Source organism: Lissotriton vulgaris, chromosome 1_1 (assembly GCF_964263255.1).
Source record: "Lissotriton vulgaris chromosome 1_1, aLisVul1.2, whole genome shotgun sequence".
NCBI classification, from domain to species: Eukaryota; Metazoa; Chordata; class Amphibia; order Caudata; family Salamandridae; genus Lissotriton; species Lissotriton vulgaris.
The window spans coordinates 1,110,528,368-1,110,540,823 of record NC_141685.1 but is presented as its reverse complement, the minus strand read 5'-3'; the positions used below and the strand labels follow the sequence as shown (position 1 = coordinate 1,110,540,823).

The 12,456-nt window shown below is 44.9% G+C and overlaps 1 protein-coding gene across 8 annotated transcripts in view; it reads right to left on the bottom strand.

Moving 5' to 3' along the window:
* The window catches only part of KHSRP (KH-type splicing regulatory protein), a 46,316-nt gene extending 34,149 nt beyond the window's left edge, over nt 1–12,167 (bottom strand). For 3 of the 8 annotated variants that reach the window (XM_086963610.1, XM_086963606.1, XM_086963608.1), the window contains exons 1-10: nt 11,911–12,166; nt 10,454–10,553; nt 9,086–9,124; nt 8,490–8,529; nt 8,290–8,339; nt 7,590–7,660; nt 6,823–6,887; nt 3,708–3,879; nt 3,514–3,612; nt 3,287–3,415 (exon numbers count right to left, since the gene is read on the bottom strand). In XM_086963610.1, coding sequence (XP_086819736.1) covers nt 3,287–3,415; nt 3,514–3,612; nt 3,708–3,879; nt 6,823–6,887; nt 7,590–7,660; nt 8,290–8,339; nt 8,490–8,529; nt 9,086–9,124; nt 10,454–10,553; nt 11,911–12,066 — 921 coding nt within the window. In that variant the 5' untranslated portion in view covers nt 12,067–12,166. Of the gene's footprint in view, nt 1–3,286; nt 3,416–3,513; nt 3,613–3,707; nt 3,880–6,822; nt 6,888–7,588; nt 7,661–8,289; nt 8,340–8,489; nt 8,530–9,085; nt 9,125–10,453; nt 10,554–11,910 lie in introns of all 8 variants that reach the window. The other 5 variants (XM_086963615.1, XM_086963619.1, XM_086963607.1 and 2 more) reach the window with 3 other exon arrangements.
* Nucleotides 12,168–12,456: the final 289 nt, after the last annotated feature.

Below are 12,456 nucleotides of genomic sequence, written 5' to 3'. Positions count from 1 at the left end.
TTTTTTTCCAAATTCTGAACAGCAGCTCTCGGCTCCCTTTCCTGGGCTGCAGCTGCCTCCTCCCTACGCTCACCCCCCCTTGGCGCTTTCATGACAAGGAAGCTGAAAATGGGTTTTCAAATCAACTCCAGTTCTAGGTGCACTTTATTTTATGCACAAGCCTGCTTGTTCCTTTTTGCTTAACAGTGCGGCGTCTGCCTCACCGCTGCAGTGCTTAATCTTAAATCATGGTGGCCGCTTTGATGCTGCACGACTTTCAGCAGCCGTTTATAGGGAAACTGGTTTAAAAAAATGTACCTGAAAGTAGTCAACATACTTTTATAATATATGCGGTGTGAAATTTAATACAATATTAAACTTGTCCACAGTAAAGGTTGCTTCATAAAACTACTTGCCCTGGACAAAATCCACATGGCCATTTGGTGCCATGTAGTGCGCCAAATTAAAAATCTCATTACATAAGAGCATTGATAATAGCCTCTCTGATTATGCCAGCACTCGTACCATTCTAGGGTTTGAATACTAGCAGTTCCCTTGTTTTGGCACCTTTCCACAGATCAACATGCTGGAGGTAGTAGTAAGCAATAGTTCCTCATAGTTGGTATGCTCTTTAATATCTGTGCAAACTTACTAACTTGCACGATTTATGGATTCATCAGCTAGTCTCTATTATCCCATATTAAAGGATATAAATTTACTCCTGACAAGCGCAGAGGTAAAACTTTCAGGTTTGTGGGAAAAGTGGTTGGTGGGAAAGTTAACTGGTTACCGGGCAACAGATTTTCGTATGAGGAAGTCTACACAATTGGGCAGTGCTAAAATGCAGCTCAAATATTTTTCTAGGAGTGCAATGTTCGGTTTTGGAGATCAAAATTATTTTTGCTTTTTCCAATGTTTGATGAGAGGCCCGCAGCTCCCACAAGTTTCATAAAAACCCACGTCAAAACAAGCCAAGTATTGCATACAAAATGCTGAAAGTTTAAGTCATGCCTATTGACTTTGCCAATGACTGCATTTTCATATTCCCTATAATTTCGTTGCAAACAATTACTGATTTTCCATTATGAATATTTTTGGGAAACACTAGCATGCATCACATTTTGTTAAATAATATGTCAAAGAAATGGTACCTAAAATTTCACAGTAGCTTAGCAAAATGTTTACTTCCTAGTTGCATTTTTTATGACTTATTTTGAAATCAAATTATCAATCTTGTTTTCAAGCTTTGGCATTTATTTGAATCTAATCAAAAAGCATTCTGGAGGCATTATACATAGCCTACTGTTAAGCTTTCAAACCTGTTTACACATTTTTATATTGAAACCACTTTCAGTATTGTAGTCTGAACTTACATCTTCGAGCGCTCACCTGAATAAAGACTTTGTATTAATGAACCTCAAATAGAAGTTCGAACATTGACATATCGGCCCAACTATTCCCTTAACTGCAGACAGTGTCCTTTCCCAGATCCATGTGTAACCTGGTTGGTGCTGCAGGAGTTGGGCCTGCTTGTCCCAAGGACAAAATAAACACTAAAGCTCCTTGACCCCAAACTATACGTCCCGGGCATCGGGCTACAGAAATTCCACACCCCTGTATATAAAACCACCATCACAAAGCAAGTTATATTGCGATTCACAGTACTTATATCCATACTAGAACTTTGTTTTATGCATGCAGCATATAAAAAAAAGTGTGAATGCATGCTCATTTGCTTCCAAGGGATTTTTGGTGCTCACTTTTGCAGGGGATAATGGCACTGAGCGGTTGTTTTGTTTACCCAGTGTTCGTGATGGGACATTGCGAGGTTTAAAGCGGTGTAACAGCGATGGCGGCAATGTGAGAACCAGTCCATTAGTGCTGCAAGAAGACCGCTTGGCAACCCAGCTTTCACTGCCAGAAAAGGAACGGCACACAAAGGACTTCTGAAATCAGTGCACAGCGGCATTGCCTCCCAATTCGCAATATAAGGGGCCGACATCCCTATTCATAAAAACCTCTTATACAGCCTGGCTAAAGAGTCAGCCCATGCTCCTTCAGTCTTATATGGGGTATTCAGTGTGCTCCTCTGACACCACCAATCACAGGCTGGATTGGCAACAGTGCACAAACATGTCTCAGGTGTTTTTCCGAGATCGTCGTAAAAACAGCCTGCTTCTAGAGCACCTTTTCTAATGCAAATAGGTCAGTTATTTATTTCACTCTTCTGCCTCGCTATTTTTACCTGTCATTTTAGATTCCATTTAGCTTTCCCCTTTTGCTCATGAAAATGCATTTTCCAGCTTCCACTCTTTCAGTGCTGGTTTCCAACTGCGTCCGCCCCCAGATCCCAGCTGCCTCGCAGTGCACCGCAACAGTCTCTCCCCCCTCCCACATTTGTGAGTTCCACTCCCACCTTCTTTTCTGCTCCCCGCCTTAAAGGCTCTTGCTGCTATTTTGCTTTGCACACCACGTATTGGGCAAGAGTGAACTGTGCAGTGTTACCTGCACAGCATCACCCCTTGCAGCCTGCATGTTCAGACAGCATGTGGCCGCCTACGCCTAATTTACTTTTATGCCCCCTGATTACTAATAGTTTGCCCCCCCCCCCGTACAGCATATTATAATAAAAATGTTGCTACGATATAAATGCAGACAATTATAAAGAGACCAGGTGGTTGATTTTGAGACAGTTTATCATATTATAAACTACTCCGGTGCGCTGGGACCAGCAGACTCCATTACTGTTGCAGAAAAGGAGCATCCAGATGCCCTGTGCATCGAACAGCTGCCTCTGCTTTCCCTTCACCTGCTAAAACTGCACTCCCTGCCGGTTTGATCGTTAGCACATCCCTTCTACTCCACTCTTAGTGTGTAGACATTCCAAAAGGACAGCGGGGCGATTACAGAGGCATAATATTTATAAGTTTATTACAAAGTTGCTAACACAGTATGCATACAATATTCAGGTAAGTGCTCAACCATGCGTGTTCTTCCTATTGTCTTGTGCAGTGGTGCAATTTCAGTTCTGGAGGGGCACATCACATGTGCACAAATTCAGGCTTACCTCTTGCTTGTAAAGCTATACCCGTACCACCCCTGCTTACCACGGTTTGCTCTCCATCCCCTTCCCTTCCCATCTCTTTAGATGGGTCAAATGATCACTATTGCAAACAAAAAACTAAAAAAAAAAAGTATTAACTAGCAACGCCATTAGCTCTAACTTTCACTAATGCGAGACTGATTGCATTGCAAATGCTGGTTTTAAAATAGACTAAAGAAAAAAAAACTGGAGGGCCAAACTTACATCTATTCCTCCACCACCTCCACCGCCGCCTCCTCCTCCTCCTCCTCCCCTTGAACCGTACTCATTTCGGTCACCGAAGCCACCTTGGTCACGCTCCCGCAGCATTTCCATTACCATCTCACAGGCTTGCTGGGATAGGGGAACAAATATAAAATGAGGACCATTAGCATGATAAACTTGGTAGACACTTTTACAGCTTGCCTAGACCTCACAATTTGGTACTGTACCTGTACTTTATAGGGATCGCCAACAATTCGAAGGGGTTTATCAACATTCTGACCCTGGGAACCGTCTTGAATTAAAATCATTTTTACTCCAGCTCGTTCCTACAAAAGAAAGGAAATGTCCATAAAGTGAGAAGCTGCAGTACTTAAGAGCTGCACACTTCGACCTCTACATTCGAGAAACCAGGACCTCTTACCTGAAGCTGCTTGATGGTCTCTCCCCCCTTGCCGATGATGAGTCCAGCTTTGCCTGCAGGAATCATAATTTCCTCCACTGCGCCATTCTGACCATTGGAGTTATCATGGAACTGACCAGGTGGGCCGCCGCGACCCCGGGACACAATTTCATCCAGCATCATCTTTGCCTTCCTGTAGTGTATGCAATAGAGCCACATCAGCACTGCACTGTGTTGTACTTAATCTGTCCTAACCCAATAGAAAATAACTTCTACCTTACACTGCACCGACAATAAGTGTTGAACTCAGAATTCACCACCAGACGCCTGCACGGTTTCATCTTAGACTAGGACTACCAGAAACCCTCCAGCCGCACAGAAGATAATACATTAGGAGTAGCTGAGTATTTTAAATAATTTCTGCTGGGACTCCTCCAGTGCGAACCTCCCTTATTTTTTTGATATGGAACGATTGCTTAAAGTATTTGTTGTATCTATGCCTCTAATTCTGTATCTTTGGTTTTCTCCCTTTTTAAAAAATCTGTTTAGACAATGTATGCACTGCAATGAGCTCATGAATGACTAACTTTGACCTGAAATTAACAAATCAATTTTAAAAAGTAGCCTAGGCAATACCGCCACAAAAGACAACACCCCGCCCTCCCATTTGTGAACCAAAATGAGCAAGTGCTATGTACAATAAGAATCTGAACACCGGCAACGCAGCCCTCCCACCATGAGCACCCTAAAGTAGCCACCGGGTAGGATTTCCCAAACCCAACACCACAAATGTAAAATGCAAAGCTTATTACAACTGCATTCGCTGTACTCCAACCACAACAAATGAAAAGGAACCTTATACCAGAGCATCCAATGCGTTTTAGGGTAAAAAAGCTGTCTCTGCAGGCAAATTTGAGAGGTAGACTACATGGGCAGTGTGCAACACTCAAAGGTTATTATGGCACAGTCAAGCAGCCGGGGTACCGGTAAAATTCCCAAAAGAAAGTAGTAACTCTCCAAGTAACCATTTGCTGCATGTGCACCGTAGAAAATAAAATTGGTTATAGATACGACAATTTAACATACATCAAATTTAGTGAAATTAAGGTAACCAAAGCCTGGCAGATTAATATTTAGGGGATCAGCACCCCCCTCCCTTCCACTTCCATTAGGTAGTGGAAGGAGGGGGCAGGGGAAGTACTGACACTCAGTCACCAGACTTGAGTGCATACCGCCATGCTTAAGATCACCGAACTAGGACCTTGCTGCAAAAGCCCGGCAGCACTTGCATGCCCTAAGAGCCAGATTCAAGCAATAGCAACAGTCACCCTTCAGTTATTAAAAACTATACTTAGCGCTAATAAGCTCGAAAGACTGTTTACCAATTTGAACCACTGAAATGCGCTTAACAGCCGAATACACAACCATTTATATATTACAGACTATGCTCAGCACCACGGTTTAGTCAGAAGGAAGTTGCACTCGGAAGTATCAATGTCAAGCGCACAAGCCCTCCACCCCTTCATTCTTGCAAGCAGGAAGCCTTGCCCCAGTCCTCAAACAACTTTTAAACTTCACTAGTGTGGCTCACTGGTTAGAGGCGGCAGACCCGAGAGCAGAGGACGGCCCGGGACCAGGGTTCGATTCCCGGCGCGGCAGGTTTCTGGACCAGGGTCAGCGGACTCGATAATTCTCTCGCCTCGGTGCCCACTCTGATCAGCGATCACACTCGGCAACTCTGGGCATTAGCTTGCCTCATCTTCACTAACGGCCCCACCAGACCGCCGGGGATGCCTGGTCTCACCCTGGAGATACCCATTAAGGGACCATCTCTCGGAAGCCAGGAAGGGTTTCGCAGCGGTCGAAGCGCCTTGGGACCCTATGGGTAAGTAGTGCGCTATATAAATGCCTATACATTTACTACAGGTTGCTTTGCCAATTGCATATTCAGAAATAGAGGGTGTAAATAGTGCAGTACCAAACTACTGAAACAGTAATATAGGTTAATAAGGAAAATATATTTAAGGTTCAGAGTTCCTACCTGTAACATCTTAAAAGGTCAACCCAGGTGCAGACAGGCAACCAAAGGCGGCCTGCAAAGTTTTCCGGTGAGGGAAGAGCAGGACAGGAATACTAAGCACGCTGACAATGGGAGCAGGCTAAAGGTGCTGTAGTAAAAGGAAGCAAATCTAATGACTTGACCTTTACTGCGGACTAAAAAGGAGGTGTCTATCCTAGCAGACTTCTTCAGTCTGACAGCTTAAGTGTTATTTCACTGCAGCAGCCACCAATAACCTACACGACATGTTAGATGCAGGACATTCGCTAACTGGGAAGGGCAGACTTAAGCCCATGAAGTCTGTTTATCAGGCAATCCACTTGAAACTTAGAACACAGAGTAAAAATGAAACCACAGTAATAGCCATTTAAAAAAAAAAAAAAAAAAAAACAATGGATTCAGGAAAATGAGAAAGCGAGACAAGCGTCAGTCAGTGATGACAACCCTGGAAGGGTGTGAATAACGTAATTTCACCATACTTTGTAATCGTTCAATGATAATATGCACCATCTATAGATGTTAGTTGGCTGCTCCGGTGCCTTCAGCCAGGCTCCAACTCGAACAATGGTGTCATACTGCAGGCATCTCTCAAAATAATCAGTACAGCAAGGTTTATAATTTTAAAAACAGATCTAATAAAACTGATAAGCATTGTACTGGTCAGACTGACACGGTTAGAAAGGATAAATCAGAAGGTGAGACCACCGCTTGATGCTGCCCCACCCTTCTAAATTCATACCAATTTCTTAGTCTGTGAATATCAATTTCTATGAATCTCTCACTTGTTTACTCTAACACAGATGTAAGCTTACGTTAACAAAGTCAGCCCGGTGGATCCATGGCCAGGCAAGGCACTGTACAAATACCAGAAAAGGGAGCTTACCATGGCGCAGGTACGTTTGTGAATGCAGAGCCAAGCGCTCTTGAAACCCAAATATGAATAATCTGACAAAAGACAGGGCTCCGATTGCACCTCAACCTTCTACATTTAATACAGACCCAATAGGCATGAAACGTTTCACAAGAATCCTTATTTATAAAAAAAGGAAACAAACACCGGGTCAAGCGAATACTTACTGCACGGAGTCCGGAGTTCCTGTCAGCGACACAACTCTTTCTGGCATGCCCCCGCTGTCTGCATCAGTGGAGAGAAAAGGTACGGGTACCAGGTAAAGCAGACTGCTTCAGCACAGATGAAAATTAAAATTGCTTATAGGTACAGAACGAGCTTCAACGGTCACCAAAAGTGGACTTTCAGAGCAGAAGGATAATTATGTTCCAATTGACGTTGAAGTTATTACAGTGAGTGTAGGTCACATTTTATATTCCTAGAAGAGGCTAGCCCATAACAGATTTAGATGCGCGGAAAAACCACAGGTAAACTAAAAAAAAAAAATACAAGACAGGGTAGTCTAGAAGAGAGTTCGAGGTAAAGAAAAGATGAATCGAAGGAAGTATTAAGGGGATGCAGACCAGGAGTTAATAGCCCTCCCAACCCTTCAGATAGAAATCCCATGTGTGAGCCTGATGTGCTTTGACCAAATTCTTTGTGCGCGTCTTTGAGTTAGATTCGCATCATAGCAAATAATGTAGCGCTGGGTGTAGTTTCTGGTCCAACTACAGGGAAGGGACAGGGGGGGGGGGTCATCTCCCATGCGGCGTGACCGATCGACCGCAGTAAGACTGTCTACTGAAGCCAGACCAAGTGGGCTTCCTGAGCAGGTTAACGGCTCTCCTCACCTGCCTGAAAGAAACAGGTGGGTCCATAGTCACCACCCTACTGTCAAGAGCTGGAACAAGAGTGTAGGGCCGCCACAGGGCAGCCCTGGGCGACACCGCATACCTGATGAAATCTGTACTTTGCAGCCTGAGTCCTGCTGGATTTTGTTGATTTGTTCACCTCCTCTGCCTATGACTGGAAAAAAAACAGGGAGACCATCTAAGGAACTCCTACCAACAGAAGTCACAGAGCCCTGCCACAGCAGAGCTTGAAAATCCAGATTTAGAGTTATAGCAAACCAGTAAGGATTTAAAAAAAAAAAAAAAAAAAAAAAAAAAAATAACTGAACAATGAAACTGCTCACCAAATACTACCAGGAAAACTTAGGTCAGAACAGGCACTACAGCATTCACCAAGAAACCACCACTGCTTCTGAAAAGCCACCATTCCAACAGGGGAAGCTGCACCAAACAAGTATGGAACTGCATGCAGATCTGGACTGTCAAGAGTGATCCAAAGTCAGAGTACAAAATATTCATCACAGCACTTCCCATCAGGCACAAAACTGCCAATTTCCAACTATCCAAGAAGAACCCACATCGGCAGCCACATCTGCCATTTCTTCCTTAAAAGAAAATCTGTAATCAGAATATAGTTGACAACCAAAAAAGCGGCTCCTGTGGCAAAGTTGCCCAACAACTGCACAGACTCTGGAGAGTCGCGAGCATGCTCTACTGTGGGGTCCAGCTCTATGAACAAATAAATGCAGGCCTTGGGCGAATAGAAAACCGCCACTGAAAGGCTGCCACCTGTCCGATACTCACTCAGTCCCACCATGCCGTCCGGCACCCGGTACTCCTCCGTCATGTTAGACCTGCCGGATGGAAATGGAGAGTCAGCGGCTGAAAGGTGGGAGATGAACCCCAGGGAGAGGTCAGGGCTGGCAGAGACGAGAAGACGAACCCCAGAGAAAGATGAACCGAGGGAGAGGGAGGTACAGCAGGGAATAAGACTAATGGCCTACCTGGGCGGATGAGACTGCTGTCCTAGCTGGGATCCCATTGCTGGAAAAACAGAAGAGAAAAAATAAGAATTAAGAGGACACTAGAGATTTTTTGCACTTAGCGACTTTGAAACATCTGTTATTAAAGACATTTGGTTAAAGCAGCGTAAATTTAAGTGATGAACCATGTCCAACACCAATCGAGTACCCTAAACCTAATCAAAGTTTCTTCCCCTACCCACCAGGTTGTCCTCAACCCTAAGAGCCTCACACCTAGCCTAAAAACTAAACCCAATACGCTAACACCATCTTAAGTACTTCCACTATTCTATACCAGACCCGTTAATTTCATTTTATCCTTTCCAGGTGCCACCCACTAGTTACCCCTTTTCATTAAATATTCAACCCAAAAGCCTTCCAAACTGACTGCCAGCTCCAGTTACGCAAGTCCAACTTTGAACAAAAAACGTATTTTACGAAATCTACCAATATGAACCTACATTTATTAGGTGCATAGTCCGAACTAAACTTTTAACGTGTTCATCTGACCTATGCGTTTTGCTTTTCGTATATTAACACTAATATTTAGCAGTATCAATCATGCGAAATGTACTTACAATCGCCCTGAGGTGCCGGCTTCTTGCTCTCCGGCTGGTCTACAGGAAAGAGACAAGCGTTAGGGGTAGGTAAAATATTTTACTCACTGTGCAAATAACTGACAGAAGCGTGGGTACACTTTCTAGAGTATCCACAGTTAACAAAATACAGGTTTTTAAGATCTGTACAGCAATGAAAGTGCAACAATAATAATAAGCACACATCTGAAGACATCACATGATCATTTGTTAAAGTTTAAACTAAGATTAAGCACATGAACATTTTCACATCAAGAGTAGAAGTAGATTGCAAAACAAAAACATTTCACCCATGCCCAGTATTGCACTAAGGCCACCGTAGGAGGAAACCAAAGCCTGTACCACAAGTCCACCAAGTACATATGCGTTATCACGTCACACTGCAAAAAATATGGAACCAGCACACCTGTGAACTACAAATGAACAGTGGAAAGTTGAGACGCAGCAAAGCATTTAAAATCATATGGGGGAAATTTTGAGACTGGTAGAGATACAGAACCTTGAAAGTTTAGCCCCAGTCCAACTGTGCTAGTCTCATGCCCACACAGTGGGTATGCAACACACTTGACCGACTCTCTAGCACCTACTTCTAGCTGTAAACAGATGGGAGCTAAAGACCATGCTTACAATAACCAAAAGTCATTGGGTGACCAGGTCTACCAAGTAATTTGCAATTGTGACTTATTACGTAGAGTTATATGGTTGTATCACAGTTGCCAGAGTCCATTTGTTGATTTGTTGTTTCCAGGCCAAATTCATCAAGTTACTTTAATCGTGGTACTGCGCAGATAAAGCTCGGTTAACCGGTCACTTTAGTTGTAGCCTGCTGTATTACGATATTACACCGGAACAGATGAAGCGAAACGTTTGCCAGGCAGTATAAATGATGCATAATTTGCCATTTTATTATGCATTATTTAGTGAATCCAAGTGCTTAATCTAGTTATCCATTATCAATCTCAGTGGCCCTGGCATGGCTACTCACTAGCAAAAGAAATGAACGTCAAGGGTAAATCGGAACTTATTCTTTGTAGACACTGCTTTAGTTACCTTAAGTATCAGGACCAAAGGACCTCTAATGACATGCCGGATTACCTGGGAAATGCACTAAGCATAGTACCCACATTTCTTCTAATTAACTGCTATGGGCCACTATGCACCCAAGACATGGCTAGCGCCATGACGTCTTTGGGCATTAGTTCGCTTTACAAAAATGGCATTCATTAATGAATATGGGATAAGTGGATCTGGATGCAATAAATACTATAACCCCATGCAATACAAAATGTTTTAAAACCCACCACACTGGAAGCCAGGAAGGGGCACTTGGCAAGTGAACAGTAGACTTACCTCCATCCTCCAGCTGCCTCTTCTGTCCCCCAAAACCAAACTCTGGAGTGCTGTTATTCACTGGAGGCGGTGCTGCATCGCCCCCAATCTTAGCCGCAATCTGTGGGAAAAGGAAAATGCTCTCAAGACAAGTTCAAAAGTGATAACCTTGAGACTAACATCCTATGCTTGTAGAATCTTGAGACCATGCCTGGTCTACACAAATTCCTAGATTTGAACAGGATTCTTATTGTCCACCTGCCAACAAGAACACAATAGGATGAAAACTGTTACCAGCATGCACACTATTACATTTCACAGCACCACTACGTTTGGAGTGCAAATAAGTGTTGCTCCGCTCAGTCCAAGTGGAGACGTTACACTCTGGAATGAGGTTCGCACAATACCAACTCTAATATTTAATTTTTTCGCTCTCCAGGTCGACAGGAGGAACATGCTTTTGAGCCAGTTTTGGACCTGCACATTCAATAGCACCCTACTGCAGATTAATGTACCAATGTGCCCAAGATGGGAGACACCAAACAGGTTGCCGCAAGAATGGACTAAAGCGAAGAGTACAGCACATCCACAAACATGTTTCTCGGCAGCTCAACAACGTTACCATAATGTGGACACACCTAAAACATACAGCCAAGATACCGACTAGCCACCTGAGGTGTGCACTGGTTGGGGTGTGTTAAGTTCAAGGAGCAGCGCTAAAATACAAATCCACGTTTGAAGATATACAAGGATGCAGCCCCTCCCCCGGAAATAAGGGGTCATCCCACAAGGAAATGCATCCTCAGAAATCTAGAATTAGGCGAGATGCCGCCATAGGCAAAGAGTCACCAACCCCAAAGTAAAATCCCTAGCGTTCACGGACAAACACAAAAGATTCTACAGGTGGAGATGAATGAACTCCCCCTAAAACCACGTGGGTAAAGGAAAGGTCTCACATTTCCGCTTCGAAATAGGACAGGCTCTTAAAATGTACTGAAAAAGCAAGTGATAACCGGAGACTGATGCACGGTAGCCATTTAAGCCTGTATGTATCGTGCTTGCCAAGCGCCCCCCCACCCGCGGGGTGTAACTGGCCACCGCAAGCACTGTACTTCCCGTTGGTGGGAAAATAATGTACTAAACTAAAGCTCCTCTCGTTCTCCCAGAACCAGTCATGCGGGTCTATCTTCATCGAGGCCTAGCGCCTGTCGGTTCCTTCATCATGACACCACTCACACAGCTATTGTCCATGGTCGTCATTCCCCGTAGCCCAGAGCTTCCAACCAGTCTCTATACCAAACTCCAGATACCCACGGAAACGCACGTTGCGGCTTCACTCCTTCCGTCAGCACGCGATTATCTTCCGCATTTCCAGGCCTCGTTTACGGAGTTTGTTCCTTCCTCAGTTCACGCCTCCCTCGATCTTATCCCCACAACACTACTCATAGCCTACCCGCACCTTACTCTTTGGGCCTTACCTGTCGGGCCCTCTGCACAGCGTCGGCGAACGCGTCCTTGCGGATGCCGGGAGCGCTGCCCTGACCCGCTGCGCCCCCTCCGCCGGGAGAGGGTCCAGAACTAGCAGTTCCCGGTGCTCCGGGAGAAGAGGCGGAGTTACTGCCGTAGTCGGACATGGCGGGGGAGGCAGCCGAGGTTCTGCGGCTAACGCGGGAACAAGGCCTCTCCGCGCGCGCTGAACTCTGGGAACGGCACCGGGCTGCGGAGGCGGGTTTGCGTGTGACGGAGGTGCGTATTGCCAATCACTGGGTGGTTCCACCCCTCGTGCGGTCACCTTTGATGCGCGGCAAACACACCAATCAGCGCCCAGACACTTTCTGATTGACAGAGAAGTTGGTAGTTGGCAGGCGAGTGAATAGTGCGCAGGAAGGGGGCGGGAAGCTTGCTGCTTTTGAGTGCCACTTGAAAACACCAATAGAAAAAAGCAATGTTCGCAATGGCTGTACGTAGGCGCCACAAGCGTGCACGGCATGGACGAGCAACCGGCGCTGTACGTATGTTACGTA